General features: G+C 42.0%; 2 protein-coding genes and 1 pseudogene across 3 annotated transcripts in view; 2 read left to right on the plus strand and 1 right to left on the minus strand.

Moving 5' to 3' along the window:
• The window catches only part of LOC127916339 (saxiphilin-like), an 85,077-nt pseudogene extending 76,825 nt beyond the window's left edge, over positions 1–8,252 (plus strand).
• Positions 1–15,748, plus strand: part of LOC118380235 (ladderlectin-like) — a 43,441-nt gene extending 27,693 nt beyond the window's left edge. Inside the window, exons 1-6 of one of the 2 annotated variants that reach the window (XM_052497984.1) lie at positions 12,427–12,522; positions 13,708–13,773; positions 13,914–14,014; positions 14,431–14,607; positions 15,319–15,427; positions 15,527–15,748. In XM_052497984.1, coding sequence (XP_052353944.1) covers positions 13,716–13,773; positions 13,914–14,014; positions 14,431–14,607; positions 15,319–15,427; positions 15,527–15,618 — 537 coding nt within the window. In that variant the 5' untranslated portion in view covers positions 12,427–12,522; positions 13,708–13,715 and the 3' untranslated portion in view covers positions 15,619–15,748. Of the gene's footprint in view, positions 1–12,426; positions 12,523–13,707; positions 13,774–13,913; positions 14,015–14,430; positions 14,608–15,318; positions 15,428–15,526 lie in introns of those variants that run through there. The other variant, XM_052497985.1, reaches the window with a different exon arrangement.
• Positions 1–26,929, minus strand: part of LOC118382519 (ladderlectin-like) — a 37,006-nt gene that overhangs the window by 7,049 nt on the left and 3,028 nt on the right. The gene's annotated exons all lie outside the window — the stretch shown is intronic.

Here is a 26,929-nt window from a genome sequence, read left to right on the forward strand (position 1 = left end):
TGAAATAGTTTTTATTGTGTATGATGGTTGTTATGGTACCCCTGTAGCAAAATATATTGTCTTAAAAAGTTAATTTAAATGAACTTTTTAAGACAATATATTTTGCTACAGGGGTACCATAACAACCATCTTACACAATAAAACTATGGTCTGAAAGATGCTGGAAATGAATATCTTGTTAATGCAAAGACCAGGAAACTCTGGAAAAAATACAAGTCGATTATTTAAATGAATGGCTCTGAATGCACTTTAGTCATGCAGCCAAACGTTACCAACCACTTTTGGAGCTAACTAGCTGGTGCTCATAACATGGCTAACATTGCCTAGCTAACGAGCTGGTGCTCATAACATGGCTAACATACCTAGCTAACATTACCTAGCTAACTAGATGGTGCTCATAACATGGCTAACATTGCCTGGCTAACTAGCTGGTGCTCATAACATGGCTAACATTACCTAGCTAATGAGCTGGTGCTCATAACATGGCTAACATACCTAGCTAGCATTACCTAGCTAACTAGCTGGTGCTCATAACATGGCTAACATTACCTAGCAAACGAGCTGGTGCTCATAACATGGCTAACATTACCTAACTAACTAGCTGGGCTCATAACATGGCTAACATTACCTAGCTAACGAGCTGGTGCTCATAACATGGCTAACATTACCTAGCTAACTAGCTGGTGCTCATAACATGGCTAACATTACCTAGCTAAAGAGCTGGTGCTCATAACATGGCTAACATTACCTAACTAACTAGCTGGGCTCATAACATGGCTAACATTACCTAGCTAACGAGCTGGTGCTCATAACATGGCTAACATTACCTAGCTAACTAGCTGGTGCTCATAACATGGCTAACATTACCTAGCTAACTAGCTGGTGCTCATAACATGGCTAACATTACCTAGCTAACTAGCTGGTGCTCATAACATGGCTAACATTACCTAGCTAACTAGCTGGTGCTCATAACATGGCTAACATTACCTAGCTAACTAGCTGGTGCTCATAACATGGCTAACATTACCTAGCTAACTAGCTGGTGCTCATAACATGGCTAACATTACCTAGCTAACTAGCTGGTGCTCCCAAATGGAATTCTTATGTCGACAACAGATGAGAGTTGTGATCATAACATTTCTAACATACCTAGCTAACATTACCTAGCTAACAAAACAAGTTATATTAACAGGATAGATAGCTGGCCATTAGCAACATTGGGATGTCAATGAGACAGAGCTTGCTAACCAGCTGAGCCAGCAAACAATATAACAAAATAAGGAATCAAAGGAATCACAGTAGCAAGTATCCCTGGTGCACTGTTAAAATATTTAAAATATTTAGCAATTTAAACTATTAGTTTTTCAATGAAAACTCTACCTTTTATGTAATCCTCTCAATGGATTTCATGTTTCATGAGCTTGTCCAAGGTGTTGGGCTTGACGACAGCTGCTACGTCAGTTGCTACGATCAGTTGCCCAACATTCTGGGGCAAAAGATCAATTAGACAGACAGCAGTTAATTCAAATGAATTTAACATTTCAGAACTTATAGTGAAATTGATGCTGCATCTAAAGTCTATCTGGTGACATCACAATGAGGACAAAAGGTTTTCCTGCTCATTATTTATCTCCTTCTGAAATAGCATTGTGTTTCCAAGACATTGTAATGCACTTCAGACTACATCTTCATCAGCTTCAATTAGGTAGAATTAAGTCTCTTCATAACAATATTGTGACCCAATATGTAACACATGACTGTGTTGCAAAAGTTGAATACCTTCACTTTGAATTGACCCCAACCCTGTCAAACAGGTAGATGTCAGACAGGTCCAGCAGTGTTTGGGCTGGACAGAAAGTATGGAGAATTGAAGGATGAGAGCGGTAGAGAGAGGTAAAGCGAGAGAGAGAGGTAGAGCGAGAGAGAGAGAGAGAGAGGTAGAGCGAGAGAGAGAGAGAGAGAGAATTTTGACAAAATAGAGGGAGGGGTCTGACTGGACAGGTCCTTAAAAAGGAGTTGAGAGAGAGGTAGAACTCAACTCACAGGCAGGACATAGAGAGAGAGACCCAGTGAAGATCTCTGAAGAAGTGAAGCTACAACTGAAGACTTCAGAAGGTGAGATTTCAACATCTGTTCATCTAATACCTGTCTATGTCCCAACTGACTTCCCATTCCCTACGGAGTGAGCTACTTTAGACAATGGTCCATATTACCTTTGTGGCCATGAGCTATTCTCTATTTAGTTCACTGTGGGTCCTGGTCCAAAGTAGTGCAGTACATAGGGGATAAGAAGCCATTTGGGAAGCATCCATGTTCCAATGTCCGTTGGTCGTGTGAGTACCTGTGCCTTGTTGTTTTGGCTTTCGTGCCACTTGTATTGTGCATAGATGATTAGGGGTCTCGTCCCGTGTTGTATCATTGTGTGCTTGTGTTTTCGGGTCTCCTCCTGTGTATTTATTCGAGGTACTCCTCGCTCTTTTGAATGGGTTTCAGCCCTGTGTTTTGTATGTGTTTGCTTGGTCTTCGTCCCGGGCCTTTACATGGCACACTGTAATTTGGGAAAATAAAAACCCTATTACGCATTCCTGTCTCCTTTATAACAATGTGACACTCTACTCCAGTACCCCCAGCTATACAGTAGGTTATGTACTTAAAGGGATATTGCAATATTTTGGCAAATTATCTGCCAAATTGTGCAGTCAGCAAAACTCATAAAAAGCATTATAAATCTTCACTTACCTTTGCTGATCTTCATCGGAATGCACTCCCAGGACTCCCACAAGAAATGTTTGTTTTGTTCGGTAATGTCCATCATTTATGTCCAAGTAGCTACTTTTGTTAGCGCGTCAGCACGAAGCGCGTTCACTAAAGCCTGACGAAATGTCCAAAAGTTCCGTAACAGTCAGTAGAAACATGTCAAACGATGTATTGAATCCATCTTTAGAATGTTTTTAACAAATCTCAAATGAATTTCCAATCGTGGGTATTACAGGGACTTAAGGTGAGCGATGGAAGAGAGCTCCCTCACATGTGAACGCACATGGTCAGTTCATGGCAGACCTGACTAATTCTCCTCTCATTTGGCCCCCTTTACAGTAGAGGCATCAGACAGAGTTCTACAGACTGTTGACATCTAGTGGAAGCCGTAGGAAGTGCAAACTCATCCATATCTCGCTGTGATTTCAATAGGATTTTGGTTGAAAATCTTCTCAGGTTTTTGCCTGCCATATGAGTTATGTTATACTCGCAGACATCATTCAAACGGTTTTAGAAACTTCAAAGTGTTTTCTATCCAATGTGAATAATCATATTAGCAACTGGGACTGAGAAGCAGGCAGTTTAATATGGGCACCTCTGTGCACCTTTCATCCAAGCAACTCACTGCCCCTTAAGAAGTTAAGCACCTGCTACTGTCCTTTCAAATCTTAATGTTTGTTGGGCAGGTAGGTTCCTGCAAGAACCCCCACCAGCTAAGGAGGTTCCTTGATGACCCCCACCTTCTACAGGGTTCTTAGAAGAACCTTTTAAGGGCCATTTTCAGTTCCAAGAACTGTATGGTTTTAAAGAACAGAACTTTAGAACTCCAGTTGAACCCCACATTTTTAGAGCGTACTTGGACTAGGATTCAAGAGGCACTCTCACATCTGAGCTATCTTTGTTGCAGGTGCATGGTTACAGTTGAGTAATATGAAGAACACTGTTCTTGCTAGTCTCACTGCTCTAAAGCTGTACGTATCAGCCTCAAAGCCTTCGTCAGAGCTTTCAGTGTTCACAACCTGCACCTCTATGTAGACATTGCTCCACCCACATCCGTTCAATGCATCCAATGGGGTTGGAGTATGAGAGAAAAAAAGTGTTACCAAAAATAACTGTGCATTTCACAAGTATTCTAATAAAGTGTGTAGGTGATGTGTCAAACAAGACACATTACACAGAGGACATCAACCTATCAAGTAAGTTCTCATAAATCATTGGGTTCCGTACAAGAATAAAACAATAACTTTGGCTGTTATTTCAGTTTTGTACCTAATAGTGGATTTCCTTAACCTCTCCTCTAGTACCCACAGCCATTCCAGATGCTTTAAAATGCTCAACTAATCTCTCTTTCTCTCTCTCAGGAGACTATCACCATGGCGATATTGACTATCATTCTGCTTGTCAGCACGGCTTTTGCTATGGGAGGTAAGCGGGACATACCTCACACCAACTCACCAACATCTTAATTAAACATACCACACCTACTTCACACACACTCGTAGGTGTTAATACACAGGTGTGATTTGGAAATGTGTCTCTATTCATTATCGGTTCTCCATGGGACACCTTCTGAGAGGTCTGCCATTATCAACCTTGACACTGGAGAAATGAAGGTTGCGCCTTGCTTAAGGGCACATAGATGGATATATCAACTTGTCAGCTCACTGATTTGAACTACTGGCCCAACTCTCTAACTGCAGGCTACCTGCCACTCCTCTAGTACCAGAGATGTATATTGGTGTCTAGATGCTGGACTGAGGTATTCTGATATGAATGGTTTGATCATTCAACTGGATGTATCATTGGATTGTCTTGCAAATATCAGGAAATAACACAGATTAAATTTCCAGTATTAGTTTCATCAGCTCTTCTACGAAACTGGAATTTGACTCCACAGGCGTTTTAAACAAGTAGCAGAATTTGACCAGGGCCCTTCGGGAACAGGGTCCCATATAGGATGCAGTCTCCTGACCAGGGCCCTTCGGGGAAAAGGGTCCCTTATAGAATACAGTCCATGATTCCAGAATGTATATCCATCATTTTTATGTTATGTCCACATTACAATGTATGTTGCCTGTGTGTCCAGATGGTGCGATACGACCCAAGACAGGGTCCCATATAGGATGCAGTCTCCTGACCAGGGCCCTTCGGGAACAGGGTCCTATATAGGATTCAGTCTCCTGACCAGGGCCCAAAGGGGAACATGGTCCAATATAGGATTCAGTCTCCTGACCAGGGCCCTTTGGGAACATGGTCCTATATAGGATTCAGTGTCCTGACCAGGGCCCAAAGGGGAACATGGTCCAATATAGGATGCAGTGTCCTGACCAGGGCCCTTCGGGAACAGGGTCCCATATAGGATTCAGTCTCCTGACCAGGGCCCAAAGGGAACATGGTCCAATATAGGATGCAGTGTCCTGACCAGGGCCATTCGGGAACAGGGTCCCATATAGGATGCAGTCTCCTGACCAGGGCCCTTCGGGAACAGGGTCCCATATAGGATGCAGTCTCCTGACCAGGGCCCAAAGTGGAAAAGGGTCCCTTATAGAACACAGTCCATGATTCCAGAATGTATATCCATCATTTTTATGTTATGTCCACATTACAATGTATGTTGCCTGTGTGTCCAGATGGTGCGATACGACCCAAGACCCCATGTGAGGATGCTAGAGATTCCGTGCCACGTGGCCAAGTTGGAGCCTACATCCCCACGTGTGACGCCGCTGGACAATACACCCCTGAGCAATGTTGGGGCTCTACAGGTTAAAACACACACACTATAAATGGGTCTTTTTTAATAATATTAAATCGGTCCTTGTATACCCAAAATGTCCATTTATGAAGACCGTCAGATCCAGGAAAAACACTGTTTTTAAACGCAACGTTATTTTTTTTAATTAAAAAAGTTGGCTATAAACGTTGACAAAACACTTCAAACTACTTCTGTAATCCAACTTTAGGTATTACTAAACGTTAATAAACGATCAAATTGATCACGGAGCGATCTGTATTCAATAGCTAGAAGTTTTCAAAACAAAGTCCATTTCCTCACGGATATTTTTTCCAGCTGCGCACCTGAAGACAGGATGTGCCATTGACTAATCTGACCAAGGATAAAGGGCCCTGGTAATCACAACACTGGCGACACCGTGTGGAAGCTGTAGGAATTGCAATCTCAGTCCCATCATTTATTTAAAGCCATAGACAATACCGAGACTGGAGGATTGATTTTTCTTTGTCGATTTTGTGATCAGGTTATCTTGCGATTTTGACCACGCAACTCGTTCTGTTATAGTCACAGACACCATTGAACCAGTTCTAGAAACTTCAGAGTGTTTTCTATGCACACATACTAATCATATGAATATACCATATTCCTGGCATGAGTAGCAGGACGTTGAAATGTTGCGTGATTTTTAACAGAATTTTGAAAAAAAGTAGCCCGATCTCTAATTAACTTAACATGTCTTTCTGGTAGGTTACTGTTGGTGTGTGACCAGTTCTGGACAGTATATCCTGGGTACCGAGACTCCACCAGGCACTGGTCCAATCATATGTTCCACCCAGAGTAAGTGAGGCCCTGTGGTCTCATCCAACACTATCACCACTTTAAACTCCAACACATCACTACTCTTGATTCCTAAATGGGACCTCTTTATGCTTTCTTGACAAGATGCTAAACTGATTTCTGTATCATGATCTCTCTTCTTCCTGTCTTTCTGTATCATGATCTCTCTTCTTCCTGTGTCATTATCTCTTTTCTTACGGTATTATTATCTCTTCTTTCTGTGTCATTATCTCTTTTCTTACGGTATTATTATCTCTTCTTCCTGTGTCATTATCTCTCTTCTTTCTGTGTCATTATCTCTCTTCTTCCTGTGTTTTTCCACTTCCGACCATTCAGGTCATTAAACCTCATCCTCCACCATACCATCAGAATTGACAGCCATATTGTTGTCATTCCAGCACAGCTGTTGCTTCACAAACTATTTCTGAATTTCCTGCATTTTTTTCTTTACTACTCGCCGCCATTTCGAACCTCCAACTCTCCGTGCGGGGTTCCAGAGGGAGGGTTCTGACTGGACGTGTCCTTAAAAAGGAGAGGAGGGAGAATTTAACTCACAGGCAGGACAGAGGGAGAGACCCAGTGAAGATCTCTGAAGTAGTGAAGCAACAACTGAATATTTCAGAAATGTACATCTGAAATGGCTTCCAATTCCGTATAGGGCACTTCTCCTGACCAGGGCCCTTCGGGAACAGGGTCCCATATAGGATGCAGTCTCTGACCTGGGCCCTTCCCATATAGGGGAACAGGGTCCCATATAGGATGCAGTCTCCTGACCTGGGCCCTTCGGGGAACAGGGTCCCATATAGGATGCAGTCTCCTGACCAGGGCTCAAAGTGGAACAGGGGCCCATAGGTGAACAGGGGCCCATAGGTGAACAGGGGCCCATAGGTGAACAGGGGCCCATAGGTGAACAGGGGCCCATAGGGGAACAGGGGCCCATAGGGGACGCAACCCAAGATTCCAGATGCAGCCAGATCTTCCAGGATGTTTGTCCAGCAATGTATGTTATACTATGTAATGTCATCGTTATAAAGAATGTTATCTATGTGTTTAGATGGTATGATACGACCCAAGACCCCCTGTGAGATTGCTAGAGAAAATGCTTTGAAAAAAGTCAGGCCTGGAGTCTACGTCCCCACGTGTGACAACGATGGACAATACACCCCTGAGCAATGTTCAGGCTCTACAGGTTAAAACACACACACACAGAGACACACACACACACACACACCATAAGTGCTCCAATTGAGTTGAACGTGACAATTCAACATGTTACAGTAAAATGTGTAAATATTATATATTTAACAGGTTACTAACATGTCTCTTTCTGGTAGGTTACTGTAACAGGTTACTAACATGTCTCTTTCTGGTAGGTTACTGTAACAGGTTACTAACATGTCTCTTTCTGGTAGGTTACTGTAACAGGTTACTAACATGTCTCTTTCTGGTAGGTTACTGTTGGTGTGTGAACAGTTCTGGACAGAAGATCCCAGGTACTGAGACTCCACCAGGCACTGCTCAATCAACTGTTCCACCAAGTGGAAATAAGGCCCTGTGGTCTCATCCAACACCATCACCACTTTAAACTCCAACACATCACTACTCTTGATTCCTACATTGGCACTCTTTATGCTTTCTTTACAAGAATCTCCAATGATTTCAGTGTCATGATCTCTCTTCTTCCTGTGTCCCTCTGTCATGACATCTCTTCAACTTTTCTCATTTAATTCTAATTATGGCAGCTGTGGTCCTCCAAAGACATCAAAATGTAATTCCAATATATACAGGAGTTCAGAGTCCAGAATCAGAACCATGCTACTCTGAGTCTGAAGAATTATTCCGGACCACAGAGGGATGAAAGACCCCTTTACTGAGTCTACATCATCACATTTCACCAAATCATTCCCTTTTTTGCTTCATGCATTATATCATCCTTTAAAATAAAGTACATGCTCTTCATCTTTACATGAGTAAATGTTGTATTAGAAATTGTACACTATGCATTTGGGCAGGTCGCATTCTCCAAACGGATGTCAAAGAAAAGCACACACACACACACACACACACACACACACACACACACACACACACAGCAAGGATGGGGAGTGACAGTGTGGGGCTCTGATACACAGAGCCTGCAATAGTTACCTTTGTTCAAACTATCAAAGAACAGTCACACCTAGAGCTCTGAAAATTTAGAAAACTGTTATAGAGCTCAAGTCGATAGCGCATGATGAGTTATGTGGCTCTAGAACGTTCTCAGATTGAGAAACAGCCTCGTACATTTGCAATAACTTCAATTCATTTTGACCATTACGAAAATGACGACATTTAGAAAAGTCCCAGAGTCACAAGACTAGGTGCATTAAAACTGCCTCGGCCCATAAAGATGGACCCCAATGTTTGTGTCCGATAGCTCATTCAGGGACCCCGTAGCAACTCCTGGAAAATGTGGATTATCAGCACCAATTAAGGTCGCTGCTCGGGCTCCAAATTACCTATTGAGCCGAAACTAAATTAAATCGTTCCATATATACCCTAAATATCGATCTATGAAGAGTGTGTGATCCAGGAAAAAACACAGTTTTAAAACACAACGTAATTTTTTTTTAATTAAAAAGTTGACGATAAACTTTCACAAAACACTTCGAAATACTTTTGTAATCCAACTTTAGGTATTAGTAAACTTTAATAATTTATCAAATTGATCACGTGGCGATGTGTATTCAATAGCTCCACGTCTTGGAATCATGTTCAGAAATTTCTCATCCAAAACATCCTGTCGGAGACCGGAAGGAATGTGCTCTCTCACTCGTTTGACCAAGAAACAAAGCCCAGGCAATTGACAAGACTGGCGACATCGTGTGGAAGCTGTAGGACTTGCAATCTCAGCCCCATGTAATTTGCTTTCCAATAGACAATACATGCAAGTGGCGCATTGATATATTTTCCAGAGTTTGGTGATCAGTTGTTCTTGCGCTTTTCGATGAAACACGTTATGTTATAGTCACAGACGTGATTTAACCAGTTGTAGAAACGTCAGAGTGTTTTCTATCCACACATACTAATCATATGCATATACTATATTCCTGGCATGAGTAGCAGGACGCTGAAATGTTGCGCGATTTTTAACAGAATGTTCGAAAAAGTTGGGGGTAGACTTCATTAATGTTAGGAATTTGAAATGATTACTGTAAAAGTGTTACAAGGTGTGATGAACGATAGTGTCCCGTTCTCCCAGGCTGCCGGCCTGCTGTAGGATCAGATTGGGCCACGTAGTGGAATAGTGGTGAGGATTTAATGGGTCTAGGATCTCACACAAGCACGAGTGCGCACACACACACACACACACACACACACACACACACACACACACACACACACACTAAATTCTCCAATTCAGTTAACCTAACGTGCGCTAATGTGATTAGCGAGAGGTTGTAAGTAACAAGAACATTTCCCAGGACATAGACATGTCTTATTCGGGCATAAATCTTAACTTCTTGTTACTCAAACTACACTGTCCAATTTACAGTAGCTGTTACAGTGAAAAAATGCCATGCTATTGTTTGAGGAGAGTGTACAGTTATCTAATTGAAAATGTATATACTGACCAGTTAGGCACATTTGGGCACTGTTGATACAACATTTTCAACAGAAATTAAATGGTTCATTGGATCAGCGTAAAACTTTGCACATACACTGCTCCCATCTAGCCAAAATCTAAATTCACCTGAGCTGTAATAATACATTATGGCCCCTGTTTCCAGACAGATGCATGATAATTGACAATTCTAAATCAAAACAATTTTCACACATTTAGTACATGTAAAGACAAGATTAAATCAAGAATAGTCTGATGGATGACAATATTACTCTATAACTTGTGAATTATATATTATCATTTCTGCATGATGCCCAGTGTAATTCAAGAAACTGTGCATACCTTTTCTTTGGCCACTATTTCAAATAATAGTGCCACACCTCATGTAGCTGAGCCCATAGGCCTGTATTTTTTTATTTGACCTTTATTTAACTAGGCAAGTCAGTTAAGAACAAATTCTTATTTTCAATGACGGCAGAGGAACAGTGGGTTAACTGCCTTGTTCAGGGGCAGAATGACAGATTTGTACCTCGTTAGCTCGGGAATTCAATCTTGCAACCTTTTGGTTACTAGTCCAATGCTCTAACCACTAGGCGACCACCCCATATGTTTTGATAAGGTTTGTATTACAACTAAAGAGGCCAATTACCTTCTTAAAAATGAAGCACATTAATCCTCTTTTTTGTAGAGCCAAACTGGAATATATTTGCAGAGTGTGAGTTTCTCATTTGGGGAAAATAATTTTCAGGCCTAATACAGGCCTTTCTGTGATGGACATTGCAACATATTGTTTTTGTGGTCATTTAACCATTTCATTGTGGATTTTGATGTGTGCTCGGGGTTTTTGTCTTGCTTGAAGATCCACTTGAGGCCAACGTCAGCAGAGATAACTAGTTTTTTTGGAACTATAATGACCTGGTACCTGGTAAAGTTTATGATGCCGTTGAACTGAAAAAGGACCACAGAACCAGAACACCTTCATAACGTTAAAGATGCAGAACCATATTTTACTGTAGGTATGAGGTACTTCTCTGCAAATGCTTCTGTTTTTCCACACCAAAACCACCACTGAAGATCATGACTAAAGAGCTCTATTTTCATGTCATCTGACCATTGCACCGCCTGGAGTTTGATAAATGGCACTTGGATTGGAACCGGTGCTATTTCCTCCTTAAAGGGATATTGCAATATTTTGGCAAATTAAAACCCTTTTCTTCTTACACGGAGTCAGGTTTTGTCTCTGCATGCCATTTGAAGGACTTTGAAGGTAGTTTTTCCAGCGATCGCTAACTAGCGTCAGCGCAATGACTGGAAGTCTTTGGCATCTGCTCCCATAGTTAGAAATTGTGTTGAAGCTATAGTAGTTCATTTCAAAACTTCCTTCAAAACTAATGAAAGAGGGCTAAATTGCCAAAACCGCACAACATCCCTTTAACACCTTGATCCATTATCTTTCCTCCTCTCTTTTTCTCACCTACCTCTCCTCTCTCATATACCTCTCTCCCCTCCTCCTTTCCTCACCTCTCCCATATTCCTCTCTCCCCTCATCCTCTCCTCACCTCTCCTCTTCCATATACCTCTCTCCCCTCATCCTCTCCTCTCTCATATTCCTCTCTCCCCTCATCCCGTCTTCCCCTAACCTCTCCTCTCTCCCTTCTTCCTCTCTCCCTTCCTCCTCTCTCCCTTCCTCATCTCTCCCTTCCTCATGTCCTCACCAAACCTCTCCCCTCTCCATTACCTCTCTCCCAACAACAAACCCTGGTTCTACTTTCACTCTCTCTCCTCCAGACCTTCAGCTTTCATCATGGTCTGCACCAAGGTATCATCATGGTCTGCACCAAGGTATCATCATGTTCAGTGCCAAGGTATCATCATGGTCTGCACCAAGGTATCATCATGTTCCGTGCGAAGGTATCACCATGGTCTGCACCAAGGTATCACCATGGTCTGCACCAAGGTAGCATCATGGTCTGCACCAAGGTATCATCATGGTCTGCACCAAGGTATCATCATGGTCTGCACCAAGGTATCATCATGGTCTGCACCAAGGTATCACTATGGTCTGCACCAAGGTATCACCACGGTCTGCACCAAGGTATCACCACGGTCTGCACCAAGGTATCACCATGGTCTGCGCCAAGGTATCATAATGGTCTGCACCAAGTTATCATCATGGTCTGCACCAAGTTATCATCATGGTCTGCGCCAAGTTATCATCATGGTCTGCGCCAAGGTATCATCATGGTCTGCACCAAGTTATCATCATGGTCTGCACCAAGTTATCATCATGGTCTGCACCAAGTTATCATCATGGTCTGCACCAAGGTATCATCATGGTCTGCACCAAGGTATCGTCCTGCAAAACAACTATTTGTATATGATCATTAAAAAATGCATTCAGTGGGCATAATTGAACTCCCAATTACCCTCTGGACACGCCCCTTTCCTGCTAACTCACCACACCTGAACTCACTCTGCTAATCACCAATTCCTCTTCCATTCTTCTGGTATATAAGCAGCTTGTTCTGCTTGGATTTGTTCAGCATTTGTGGTGTCCCAGTTCCTTTATTGTTCCTGTTGTTAATTGGCTAAAGTAAGTTCCTGCTATTGTAACTTTTCTAGGGTTTTAATTCCCTGCATTTTGGCATACTATCCTGTTCATCCTAGCATGTGTATTGTTATGGTGCAGCTGGCCCAGTATTAGACCTTTAATTTAACTGGAAGGGAAGTGTTACAGCTTGTGAGATGAGACATGGTATAATGATGGTTCCTGCCTGCAGAATGTCAACATCTATAATCCTGTAGACTGTTCTGATTGGTTGCCTGTTGCACTGTGTCTCAGTGAACAAACTATGAAAGGCTGTTATTACTTTATCCCCCCATCAACTTTGAATGGATTCCATGTTGTGTGCAGCTGTCTAGCTAATCACCCTCACAATATGGGCACCATGCTGGGCCAGACTGGAAGTAGGGGAAACATGGATGTGCAAAGCCAGAACAAAACATTGGCTGCCATATTTGGATGGGCCTTGTCTAAACTAGATGTAGTTATTGATCACTGCTCAGTGCTGTAAATGGTGCTTTATCAGAACCATCTAGTGTATTATGGATGGCTCTTCAGAGGTGGGACCCCATACTGCTAGCAGGTACCTTATTGAACCATGGCATCTACGAGCAAGCTTTTGCAGTGGAATGTCCTTAGACCTTGCTTCATTAATTAATAGGTCTAATATTGAGCTGTGGTGTATTCCCTCCAGCACCACATGTTATCACAGCCTTTCCTGGTGGCCATTTCACCTTACCTGCTGGTGTTACAAGCCACTGAGCCTTACCTGCTGGTGTTACACGCCAGTAAGCCTTCCCTACTGGTGTTACAAGCCACTAAGCCTTCCCTACTGGTGTTACAAGCCACTAAGCCTTCCCTACTGGTGTTACAAGCCACTAAGCCTTCCCTACTGGTGTTACAAGCCACCAGCATTTTGTACTTTGCTTTTATTTTTGTTGGATAATAAAAGAAGCAGAATATAACTGTGTTCAATCATAATGCTTGTCTTCTGACAGATTTGGCCATAACCAAACCTGAATGACATTTCTACATTTGGGAACTAGAACTCTATTACTTCTGTCTGAGTGGAGAGAAATACCTGCCCAGAAATTCTCCTCAACCCTGGTTAGGGAATAGGTTGGCATTTAGGAAAGCAGACATATTCCTGTTCTAATCTACTGTATGTGGAGTTGAATCTGTGGTTTTGATGGCTTCACTCTTTGTTTCTCTCAGGAGACTGCATGACCATGTTGACCAGTCTTCTGCTTCTCAGTGCTGCCTTTGCTCTGGGAGATGCAAGTAAGAGTCTACTTTTCTTGACTCGTTCTGTATATTTATTGTAGCAGAGGTGACTGAATGATCTATAAATAATATTGTAGCTGTGTTTTGTAGCTCTTTCTCCACTAGACTTTAAAGCCACATGTAACTTCTCCTTTCAGATTTATTGCTTGAAGAAGACTTGTGTCCTTCCAGTTGGACCAAATATGGATCAATCTGTTTAATGTTTGTAAAGACTACGAGGAGCTGGCCTGAAGCAGAGGTATCACCCTTACCATCTAATGTGTATTTGAAGGGGAAGTGTAGTTGAAATGAGCTCTTTGACACCTTAAAGGTGATACTTTCTTAAACTGCAACACATGACTGATGTGAAATACTGAACTTCCCTTTAAGATGGGAATTTTCTATACATTTTTAATTTTTAATGTGGAGTCGTGCCTCCTGTATAGTGGAACCCACAGGACACGGCTTAAGACTGAGATAAACTAGTATCTTTAAGCATTTAAAAAGGAATTAGTTGCGATGGTCAATATTTGGTTGAGAGTCCAGAAGACAAATTCTCAGCAAGGCTGACTGACTAATACATGAAATGTCTTTGTTCCCATCTACTGCTTGGCTGTTACTGTAGATAATTTTCTTAACTGACTTGCCTAGTTAAATAAATACTTTCTTCTCTAGAGATACTGTGTGTCCCTTGGTGATCAACTGGTGTCTGTACCCAACGTTGTCGAGTACCTTGGCGCAAACCTGGCATCTGTGCACAGCTCCGAGGAGGACCAGTTTCTACAGGCGTTGGTCTTGGTCAAGACTGTTGGTTTCCCTCCTACCTGGATTGGTGGATTTTATTCTGTTAAGGTGGGACCATTAAGCCTACAGTGATATATGGAGCCATTATTGCAAGGAACGCCGTTCCATCTCATATTGCTCAAGTGAACAGCAAACCTGGTTAAAAATGGGAGATGTGGCACGTAGGCCACCTGTAATTTGATTATGTAGTTCTGTCTGAGTTGTCAATGTTCTAATGTCATTTTGTGTGGACCCCAGGAAGAGGAGCTGCTGCTTTTTAACAGCTATTGTAATGGTTTCCATATAAAATATCAAGAGTTGCCATGCGACAGGTAGCCTCGCCGTTGGCCAATAAAGGCTAGTTTGAATCCCAGAGCTCACTCCGTGAAATCGGATGTGCCCTTGAGCAACGCCTTTAATCCTAATTGACCCTGTAGGTCATTCTAGATGAGTCTGCTAAATTATTTTACTGTCAACTTCAGGATGCCTTTATACTCATGTAAAATGTTTCTAGGTAAGTATAAATTTGATCAAAGTAATCTCTTCCATTCAGTCTTGTAACCACGTGTATGGGGTTTCTTGCTTCAAAAGTTGTGTACTTGTTATAGTCTTTGAAAGGCATCGGGATGATTGCAAATGTGAGGAGTCGACTGTAGGTTCTTTACACAAGCAACAGTCCCAGTCGGTGGGTTTTGAAGTAGTGGTAGCTTAAACTGTTTGGTTTCAGGTGGTAGAGGAAGGACTACATTTAGTCTTTATTCTGAAATCCCCCCCCCTCAGGACAGGCGGTGGTTCTGGAGTGATGGCTCAGACTTTGATCACCAGAACTGGGCTGAAGGAAGGCCTGGTGCTGGTGCCAGAGAGTCTTGTGTTCATATCAACTTTGGAGGTACAGTAAACTCCGTATCAGTCATCAAATTCAACTTATTCCTAGTTCATTTAACTTTCCTTCTGTGTGTACAGCTGAATATTCTGGTTTTGTCTTCAGGTCAACAGCGCTGGGACAATGCATTATGTGAAAGGAGCTTGCCCTCTGTGTGCTCCCTGATGCTCCTGCCGCTTCGCCAGAGTATCAATTAAAAGCAGCAATGCTATTCCGTAGTGTCTTTGTCCTTAATACTTCATGGGAAGCTTTGTTGCTGTTAAATGACGTCTCAGTTACTACACAAATGTTGAGGAATTGTTTGCAGCCAATAAAATGTGGACACTATTTTGTCTCATGCGTTATTGAACGTTGTAGTTAGTACTTTTTCTTACTGGTCCTCTGTGGGTCTCAAACCCACAACCCTAATGTTATATGTGCCTCCAGGACCAGGACTGTCATCGTGCTTAACTTTTGGTAGATGCACACCTGTGACATGATGCAGTATGTTTAACTTTGTCAGGACAGGGGGGCAGTTTTGAATAGCTTGGATAAAAATGTGCCAAGAGTAAACTACCTGCTACTCAGTCCTTAAAGCTAGAATATGCATTGCAAACACTCTGAAGATTTTAAAACTGTTTGAATGATGGATGAGTATAACAGAACTCATATGGCAGGCGCAACCAGAGAGAAAATCAAACCGGGAATTGAGGTTTGTAGTTTTAAATTCTTTGCCTAGCCAGGATACAGTGGAAATTGGGTCATATTGCAATTCCTAAAGCTTCCACTTAATTCAGTCTTTTGAACCTTGTTTGATGCTTCTACTGTGGAGGGGGGAGCTGAATGAGTCTGCGGTCTGCCAGAGTGGTATGAGCTGATCACGTGAGGTAGCTGTGTTCCATCGCATTTCTACAGACCAAGGAATTCTCCGGTTGAAACAGTGAAGATATACTTCGCTTGACATGTTTCTACAAACTAATGACTTAATCTGAACTTTGGCCTGGACTTGCCCGTGAGTTTAGATTGTGTACTAAATGCTCAAACAAATGAGGTATCTGGACGTGATCAAACAACCTTTGTGGAACTGATTCCTGGTAGTGCGTTCTGATGACGATTATCAAAGGTAAGTGACGAATGTATTTCTGACTGACTCCACATGGCGGATATCTGTATGGTTTGATTTGAGCATGGTGTGCTTTTTCGGTATAGCTTTTATATCTGACAGCGGTTGCATTAAGTGGAATCAAAATTCCATGCATGACAATTGTATCTCAGCATTGAGTATTTATTTAAATTTATGTGGCTCTGCAAAATCACCGGATGTTTTGGAACTACTGACCGTAACGTGCCAATGTAACTACAGGGAACCCCTATGTTCAGAGAACCCCTTGTAAGTGATCCTTGAAGATAAAATAAAATGAGGTGAAATGCCAGCAGAGCTTCAAGCCCAATGTTTTATATCTGGGGTATTGATGATCTCTATCCACAGCCAGAATGCTCACCATGCACTGCAACATCGAACAGGATTCCAGTTAGTCATCAGCGGTGTAGGGAGGAATGAAATCTGGTCCTTGAACATTTTAATTATACAGATTTACAAAACAAGCTCAGATTTCATACCTTGATTTTTCTGGTGACAACTTTTGCTAATAGTTTTAATACTTTGTCCATAACGTAGAGGCCCAGGTGGTAGTAATTGAAGAGGTAAGAGGTGGATGGTAAATGTGATCTCCATAACATACCAATTGACATGCCTCGTCTGTATACCTGCATACAGGAGAGCAGTTCAGTCTTCTGCACGCAGTACAGCTAACCTTATCGTACCTCATGATTATCCATTGAATTGTGAATATTTTCTGTTAAGATTGTGAAAATAGATGATATCAAACAATATTTAGATCATCCAAAGGACAAACCTCACCTTGATCTTTCCATTTTTCAGTTCAAAATGTCTTATGGCTAAAAACCTGGTAACGGGATCGATATGACAACAGCCAGTGAAAGTGCAGGGCGCCAAATTCAAACATCTCACAATTAAAATTCCTCAAACATACATGTGTCTCATACCATTTTAAAGGTAATCTTGTTAATCCCACTAAAGTGTGCGATTTCAAATAGGCTTTTCAGCGAAATCACCACAAACGATTGTTCGGCCACAAAAGGAAGCCATACAGTTCACTTCCAAATTGTGCAGTCAGCAAAACTCATAAAAAGCATTATAATCTTCACTTACCTTTGCTGATCTTTGTCGGAATGCACTCCCAGGACTCCCACAAGAAATGTTTGTTTTGTTCGGTAATGTCCATCATTTATGTCCAAGTAGCTACTTTTGTTAGCGCGTTAGCACGAAGCGCGTTCACTAAAGGCTGACGAAATGTCCAAAAGTTCCGTAACTGTCAGTAGAAACATGTCAAACTATGTATTGAAACAATCTTTAGAATGTTAACATAAATCTCAAATAAAGTTCCAATCTGAGAATTACATGGACTTCAGATGAGCGATGGAACAGAGCTCCCTCTCATGTGAACGCGCATTGTCAGGTCATGGCAGACCTGACTGATTCTCCTTTCATTTGGCCCCCCTTTACAGTAGAGGCATCAGACAAAGTTCTACAGACTGTTGGTATCCAGTGGAAGCCGTAGGAAGTGCAAACTCATCCATATCTCGCTGTGATTTCAATAGGATCTTGGTTAAAAATCTTCTCAGGTTTTTGCCTGCCATATGAGTTATGTTATACTCGCAGACATCATTCAAACGGTTTTAGAAACTTCAAAGTGTTTTCTATCCAATGTGAATAATCATATGCATATATTGGCAACTGGGACTGAGAAGCAGGCAGTTTAATATGGGCACCTCTGTGCACCTTTCATCCAAGCAACTCACTGCCCCTTAAGAAGTTAAGCACCTGCTACTGTCCTTTCATACCTTAAGGGAACATTTCGGCAGTTGTTGTATGGTTAGTGAGAAAGTCCATATTGCAAATGTATGGTCCCTTACTAGACGTCCGAAATCGTTTGTAAAATTTGCGGACGGCGTCGGGCCGAGCGGCAGGGCCGGAACTACCGGGAAGTCATCAAATGAACTTTGTCGGACATTCGGTTTCCGTTTGACAAAAATAATCACGTTTTGGTCATTTTTCCGCTGTCCCGGAAAACCCCACAAGAGGGCATAAGCAATCATATTGCTATTGGACAAAACATCACAATTCACGACGGGACCATATCTCGAAAACGGAAAATATTTCGAAGCCGAAACTCGGTGAGCGTAGGTTCGGCATAATGGGCAGTAGGCCCCGAACAAGATGGCGTCTAGGCCTCAACGGTTTTTGAGTTATGGCCATTTATCTGGGATTAAAGGTCCAAAATTAAAATAGAGAAATTATTTTTCCACTTCACGTCAAAGTCAAGGAGCCTCCAGTGTCAATAAAAAACGAACCAGCCATTTATCTATCGTCATTTAAGAGAAATCGTACAACGACACCTTGGTGATGTTCACGGATAGGTGTTTTTTTTTCAACGGTTACAGATCCAGTTGCAGGGTGTTCTTACAAATCTTTTTAAAGTGTGCTGCGGAGCTCTGCGAGATTTCTGTGATTTTCTATGATTTTCTGAAATAACACACACTCACTAAACCCTCCGTAAATAACTCAGTTCTTAACGTAAAGACTTAAAACTCAGGATTCTGTAAAGGCATACCCCAATCATGATATGAGTTTATTTATAGCTTACTGTGCCAACCGGAAGTGCCTTAAATGGTGTCACAGTGGCAGTTTCCAAGGGTTAAAAAGGTCAGATCTTTTCAAAACTTCATATGTGTGATTAGGCAACCCCCATAAACTGTAAGTCAGTCATTTCTCCCAACAGATGTCAAAGAAAAGCTCTCTCTCACACACACACACACACACACACACACACACACACACACACACAGCAAGAATGGAGTGACAAAGTGCGGTGCTTAAAGACACACAAAGCCTACAATGGCATTTCCATATTCTCTAGGCCGTGCCGAGTTCAACAAGATGCCCCGCTTGACCGTAGCTCGCTCGGTCTAAGCACAGCGACCATTAGAAAAGTAGTAAATGAAGACTGGCCCTCAATGTCATTTGCTTTTGGGTGACAGTGAGAGAACCGTAAAGGTGAGAAGCACAATTCGACCTCAGAAACGTACCTGAGGTCCTCCCGATCCGTGCAAGCCTAGCCGTGACCGTGTGGCATTAACCCTTAATAGTTAAAAGAAGGTGTTTCCTTCAAAGAGTTTGCATTGACTTCTCTCCCCATAGGAATACATTGCCTGCACCCCTAAATTCAACTTGAAGCCTATATGGGTTATGAATGCCGTATGAACCTGTATTTGGTAACAGTCCATCAGGCCAGTATGAGGTCTACCTGTGTTGATTCTAAGCTTCCTGGACCAACCGGAAGTGGTTAAAATCACCCTAAAATTGTTTTTCCATACCCTGCCTGCAGTTTGATAGACATAGTGCATTCAACCCTGTGTAAATCAGTCAATTCTTAACATAAAGACTTCAAACTCAGGATTCTGTAAAAGCATAACCCAATGAGGATATGTGTTGACTTATAATATATAATAATATAATAATATAATAATAATATAATAATATATAATATATATAATAATATATGCCATTTAGCTGACGCTTTTATCCAAAGCGACTTACAGTCATGTGTGCATACATTCTACGTATGGGTGGTCCCGGGAATTGAACCCACTACCCTGGCGTTACAAGCGCCATGCTCTACCAACTGAGCCACAGAAGGACCACTATATAGACCAGAAGGACCACTATATAGCTTCCTGTGCCAACCGGAAGTGCCATAATTAGTGTCTCAGGGGCTGTTTCGAAGGGTTAGAAAAGTCAGACCCCATGAACTGTAAATCAGTCATTTTTCCCATAAAATTTCAAAGGAAAACTAAATCACACGGACACACAACTTGTAAGGAGGGACGTATTGGGGTGCGTAGAGACTGACAGTGCCTGAAATTGTTAGCTTTGTTCGAGCTAAAAAAGAACAGTCAGACCTAGAGTTCCGAAACTTTAGAATCCTGTTCTAGACCTCAGGTTGATAGTGCGTGGTGAGTTACGTGGCTCTAGACGGTTCTCAGACCAAGAAACAGCTTCGTACATTTGCAATGACTTCAATTCATTTTTGCATCACGAAAATGGCGACATTTAGAAATGTCCCAGAGTCGCAAGACTAGGTGCATTGTGACCGTCTTGGCCCATATAGACAGACCCCAACGTTTCTGTCCGATAGCTCATTCAAGGACCCCGTAGCAAGTCATGGAAAATAGTGGATTTTCAGCACCAATTAGGGTTTTGCTCGGACACCAAATGACCGATCGAGCCGAAACTTGGGATTCGGGGTCGCCTCAGTTGGCCTACACATAACATAAGAAATGGACCTGCAGCTAGAACGTAACTATGTGTTTTATGTTTTTTTTATGGTTTGAACCGAAGGCGTTGTGAATTTTGGGCCAGTTCTGAAGTATGTGATAGTTGGCTACTAAACGAGTTGGAAAAAGTGGGTTTAGTGTCAGTTTGGTGTCAGAATGATATCTAATTGACTGATGGACGGTGACTTGCTGGTGACTCTTGTCCATTTGCAATATGTTTAAACAGTGAGGTACCATCACCAAAAGTGACATTCTGAAATCAACCCGAACGAGCCATTGAGATGAACCAGAATCACTGCCCAGCCATCCCGAGTTCATTTGGCCAGTCAATTTCACATTCCTGCAGGATTTTTATAGCATGACAAATTCGTGATGGTACCTGCCCATTGAACCATATTGCAAATGCAGTGACTTTGCAAAAGTCAGAAAACATAAACAAATGGACATGATGAAATCAACACAACGAGTGATGGAAAGGTACAACTCACTGCTCGGCCATCCTGTGTTCATCAGGCCAGTCAATTTTGCATTTTTTGAGCATGTCAAATTTCATATGGTAAATGCCCATTGAAACATATTGCAAATGCACGTGCATTTGCAATATGATTCTATAGTGAAAAAAACATCACAAAATGGACATGATGAAGTCAACACAACGAGCGATGAAAAGGAACAACTATCACTGCCAGGCCATCCCGAGTTCATCTGGCCAGTCAATTTTGCATTTCTGCAGGATTTTTGAGCATGTCAAATTTCTTATGGCATTTGGCCCCCAAAAAAGTGACTTTTGACTTCCTATGAAATCATATTGAAAATGGACAAAACATATTACTTATGCGCATGTAAAAAAAAAAACATATGATAATAAAATTGGACAAAAGTATATTCATACAGTTCTTACACATGTGTAATTGACCAACAACAAAAAAATCAAAAGAATTTCAAAAAACGGTCCAGAAAGCACTTTTTAAGGGGTGATAAGTTGACAAAAAAAATCATTTTTTCAAAATTTTGCTTTTGGACGTTGACTTGGGTTACATTTCCAATATGAAAAACCAAGGTGGAGCGGATTCGCCACCTGTTGGATTTTTAGTGTTACAACTGGCAATTGCCATATGGCATTTGCAATACACTTTGCATGAATCAACGCCGAATTGGGTGGTATTGGACAATGTGTATATGGTTTGTCCGATGCCAATGACTTCCCATTCATTTTTGTCCAATACAGGGGGGTATTCCCTTACAAAACATTAAGCAGCTTGATCCATATTTGGTCCAACCGGAAGGACACAAGTCTTCTTCAAGCAATGAATCTGTAAGGAGAAGTTACATGTGGCTTTAAAGGCTAGTGGAGAAAGAGCTACAAAACACAGCTACAATATTATTTATAGGTCAGTCATGTCTTCTACGAGAAAAATACAGAACGAGTCAAGAAAAGTGGACTCTTACGTGCATCTCCTAGAGCAAAGGCAGCACTGAGAAGCAGAAGACTGGTCAACATGGTCATGGAGTCTCCTGAGAGAAACAAAGAGTGAAGCCATCAAAACCAGATTCAGTGAGAACTTCAGTGTAAATATCTAGTTTAGACACGAGCCAGCTAAATATGGCTGCCAATGTTTAGACACTACCCAGCTAAATATGGCTGCCAATGTTTAGACACTACCCAGCTAAATATGGCTGCCAATGTTTAGACACTACCCAGCTAAATATGGCTGCCAATGTTTAGACACTACCCAGCTAAATATGGCTGCCAATGTTTAGACACTACCCAGCTAAATATGCCAATGTGTAGACACTACCCAGCTAAATGGCTGCCAATGTTTAGACACTACCCAGCTAAATATGGCTGCCAATGACACTACCCAGCTTATGGCTGCCACACTACCCAGCTAAATATGGCTGCCAATGTTTAGACACTACCCAGCTAAATATGGCTGCCAATGTTTAGACACTACCCAGCTAAATATGGCTGCCAATGTTTAGACACTACCCAGCTAAATATGGCTGCCAATGTTTAGACACTACCCAGCTAAATATGGCTGCCAATGTTTAGACACTACCCAGCTAAATATGGCTGCCAATGTTTAGACACTACCCAGCTAAATATGGCTGCCAATGTTTAGACACTACCCAGCTAAATATGGCTGCCAATGTTTAGACACTACCCAGCTAAATATGGCTGCCAATGTTTAGACACTACCCAGCTAAATATGGCTGCCAATGTTTAGACACTACCCAGCTAAATATGGCTGCCAATGTTTAGACACTACCCAGCTAAATATGGCTGCCAATGTTTAGACACTACCCAGCTAAATATGGCTGCCAATGTTTAGACACTACCCAGCTAAATATGGCTGCCAATGTTTAGACACTACCCAAATATGGCTGCCAATGTTTAGACACTAAATATGGCTGCCAATGTTTAGACACTACCCAGCTAAATATGGCTGCCAATGTTTAGACACTACCCAGCTAAATATGGCTGCCAATGTTTAGACACTACCCAGCTAAATATGGCTGCCAATGTTTAGACACTACCCAGCTAAATATGGCTGCCAATGTTTAGACACTACCCAGCTAAATATGGCTGCCAATGTTTAGACACTACCCAGCTAAATATGGCTGCCAATGTTTAGACACTACCCAGCTAAATATGGCTGCCAATGTTTAGACACTACCCAGCTAAATATGGCTGCCAATGTTTAGACACTACCCAGCTAAATATGGCTGCCAATGTTTAGACTAAAAATATGGCTGCCAATGTTTAGACACTACCCAGCTAAATATGGCTGCCAATGTTTAGACACTACCCAGCTAAATATGGCTGCCAATGTTTAGACACTACCCAGCTAAATATGGCTGCCAATGTTTAGAAATATGGCTGCACTACCCAGCTAAATATGGCTGCCAATGTTTAGACACTACCCAGCTAAATATGGCTGCCAATGTTTAGACACTACCCAGCTAAATATGGCTGCCAATGTTTAGACACTACCCAGCTAAATATGGCTGCCAATGTTTAGACACTACCCAGCTAAATATGGCTGCCAATGTTTAGACACTACCCAGCTAAATATGGCTGCCAATGTTTAGACACTACCCAGCTAAATATGGCTGCCAATGTTGTAGACACTACCCAGCTAAATATGGCTGCCACTATGTGCCAATGTTTAGACACTACCCAGCTAAATATGGCTGCCAATGTTTAGACACTACCCAGCTAAATATGGCTGCCAATGTTTAGACACTACCCAGCTAAATATGGCTGCCAATGTTTAGACACTACCCAGCTAAATATGGCTGCCAATGTTTAGACACTACCCAGCTAAATATGGCTGCCAATGTTTAGACACTACCCAGCTAAATATGGCTGCCAATGTTTAGACACTACCCAGCTAAATATGGCTGCCAATGTTTAGAAATACTACCCAGCTAAATATGGCTGCCAATGTTTAGACACTACCCAGCTAAATATGGCTGCCAATGTTTAGACACTACCCAGCTAAATATGGCTGCCAATGTTTAGACACTACCCAGCTAAATATGGCTGCCAATGTTTAGACACTACCCAGCTAAATATGGCTGCCAATGTTTAGACACTACCCAGCTAAATATGGCTGCCAATGTTTAGACACTACCCAGCTAAATATGGCTGCCAATGTTTAGACACTACCCAGCTAAATATGGCTGCCAATGTTTAGACACTACCCAGCTAAATATGGCTGCCAATGTTTAGACACTACCCTGCCAATGTTTAAACTACCCAGCTGCCAATGTTTAGACACTACCCAGCTAAATATGGCTGCCAATGTTTAGACACTACCCAGCTAAATATGGCTGCCAATGTTTAGACACTACCCAGCTAAATATGGCTGCCAATGTTTAGACACTACCCAGCTAAATATGGCTGCCAATGTTTAGACACTACCCAGCTAAATATGGCTGCCAATGTTTAGACACTACCCAGCTAAATATGGCTGCCAATGTTTAGACACTACCCAGCTAAATATGGCTGCCAATGTTTAGACACTACCCAGCTAAATATGGCTGCCAATGTTTAGACACTACCCAGCTAAATATGGCTGCCAATGTTTAGACACTAAATATGGCTGCCAGCTAAATATGGCTGCCAATGTTTAGACACTAAGCTAAATGGCTTGTAGACACTACCCAGCTAAATATGGCTGCCAATGTTTAGACACTACCCAGCTAAATATGGCTGCCAATGTTTAGACACTACCCAGCTAAATATGGCTGCCAATGTTTAGACACTACCCAGCTAAATATGGCTGCCAATGTTTAGACACTACCCAGCTAAATATGGCTGCCAATGTTTAGACACTACCCAGCTAAATATGGCTGCCAATGTTTAGACACTACCCAGCTAAATATGGCTGCCAATGTTTAGACACTACCCAGCTAAATATGGCTGCCAATGTTTAGACACTACCCAGCTAAATATGGCTGCCAATGTTTAGACACTACACCAGCTAAATATGGCTGCCAATGTTTAGACACTACCCAGCTAAATATGGCTGCCAATGTTTAGACACTACCCAGCTAAATATGGCTGCCAATGTTTAGACACTACCCAGCTAAATATGGCTGCCAATGTTTAGACACTACCCAGCTAAATATGGCTGCCAATGTTTAGACACTACCCAGCACTAAATATGGCTGCCAATGTTTAGACACTACCCAGCTAAATATGGCTGCCAATGTTTAGACACTACCCAGCTAAATATGGCTGCCAATGTTTAGACACTACCCAGCTAAATATGGCTGCCAATGTTTAGACACTACCCAGCTAAATATGGCTGCCAATGTTTAGACACTACCCAGCTAAATATGGCTGCCAATGTTTAGACACTACCCAGCTAAATATGGCTGCCAATGTTTAGACACTACCCAGCTAAATATGGCTGCCAATGTTTAGACACTACCCAGCTAAATATGGCTGCCAAAGACACTATATGGCTGCCAATGTTTAGACACTACCCAGCTAAATGTTTATGGCTGCCAATGTTTAGACACTACCCAGCTAAATATGGCTGCCAATGTTTAGACACTACCCAGCTAAATATGGCTGCCAATGTTTAGACACTACCCAGCTAAATATGGCTGCCAATGTTTAGACACTACCCAGCTAAATATGGCTGCCAATGTTTAGACACTACCCAGCTAAATATGGCTGCCAATGTTTAGACACTACCCAGCTAAATATGGCTGCCAATGTTTAGACACTACCCAGCTAAATATGGCTGCCAATGTTTAGACACTACCCAGCTAAATATGGCTGCCAATGTTTAGACACTACCCAGCTAAATATGGCTGCCAATGTTTAGACACTACCCAGCTAAATATGGCTGCCAATGTTTAGACACTACCCAGCTAAATATGGCTGCCAATGTGCTAGACACTACCCAGCTAAATATGGCTGCCAATGTTTAGACACTACCCAGCTAAATATGGCTGCCAATGTTTAGACACTACCCAGCTAAATATGGCTGCCAATGTGTAGACACTAAATATGGCTGCCAATGTGTAGACACTACCCAGCTAAATATGGCTGCCAATGTTTAGACACTACCCAGCTAAATATGGCTGCCAATGTTTAGACACTACCCAGCTAAATATGGCTGCCAATGTTTAGACACTACCCAGCTAAATATGGCTGCCAATGTTTAGACACTACCCAGCTAAATATGGCTGCCAATGTTTAGACACTACCCAGCTAAATATGGCTGCCAATGTTTAGACACTACCCAGCTAAATATGGCTGCCAATGTTTAGACACTACCCAGCTAAATATGGCTGCCAATGTTTAGACACTACCCAGCTAAATATGGCTGCCAATGTGTAGACACTACCCAGCTAAATATGGCTGCCAATGTTTAGACACTACCCAGCTAAATATGGCTGCCAATGTTTAGACACTACCCAGCTAAATATGGCTGCCAATGTTTAGACACTACCCAGCTAAATATGGCTGCCAATGTTTAGACACTACCCAGCTAAATATGGCTGCCAATGTTTAGACACTACCCAGCTAAATATGGCTGCCAATGTTTAGACACTACCCAGCTAAATATGGCTGCCAATGTTTAGACA

The sequence above is a fragment of the Oncorhynchus keta genome, chromosome 35, assembly GCF_023373465.1.
Source record: "Oncorhynchus keta strain PuntledgeMale-10-30-2019 chromosome 35, Oket_V2, whole genome shotgun sequence".
NCBI lineage: Eukaryota > Metazoa > Chordata > Actinopteri > Salmoniformes > Salmonidae > Oncorhynchus > Oncorhynchus keta.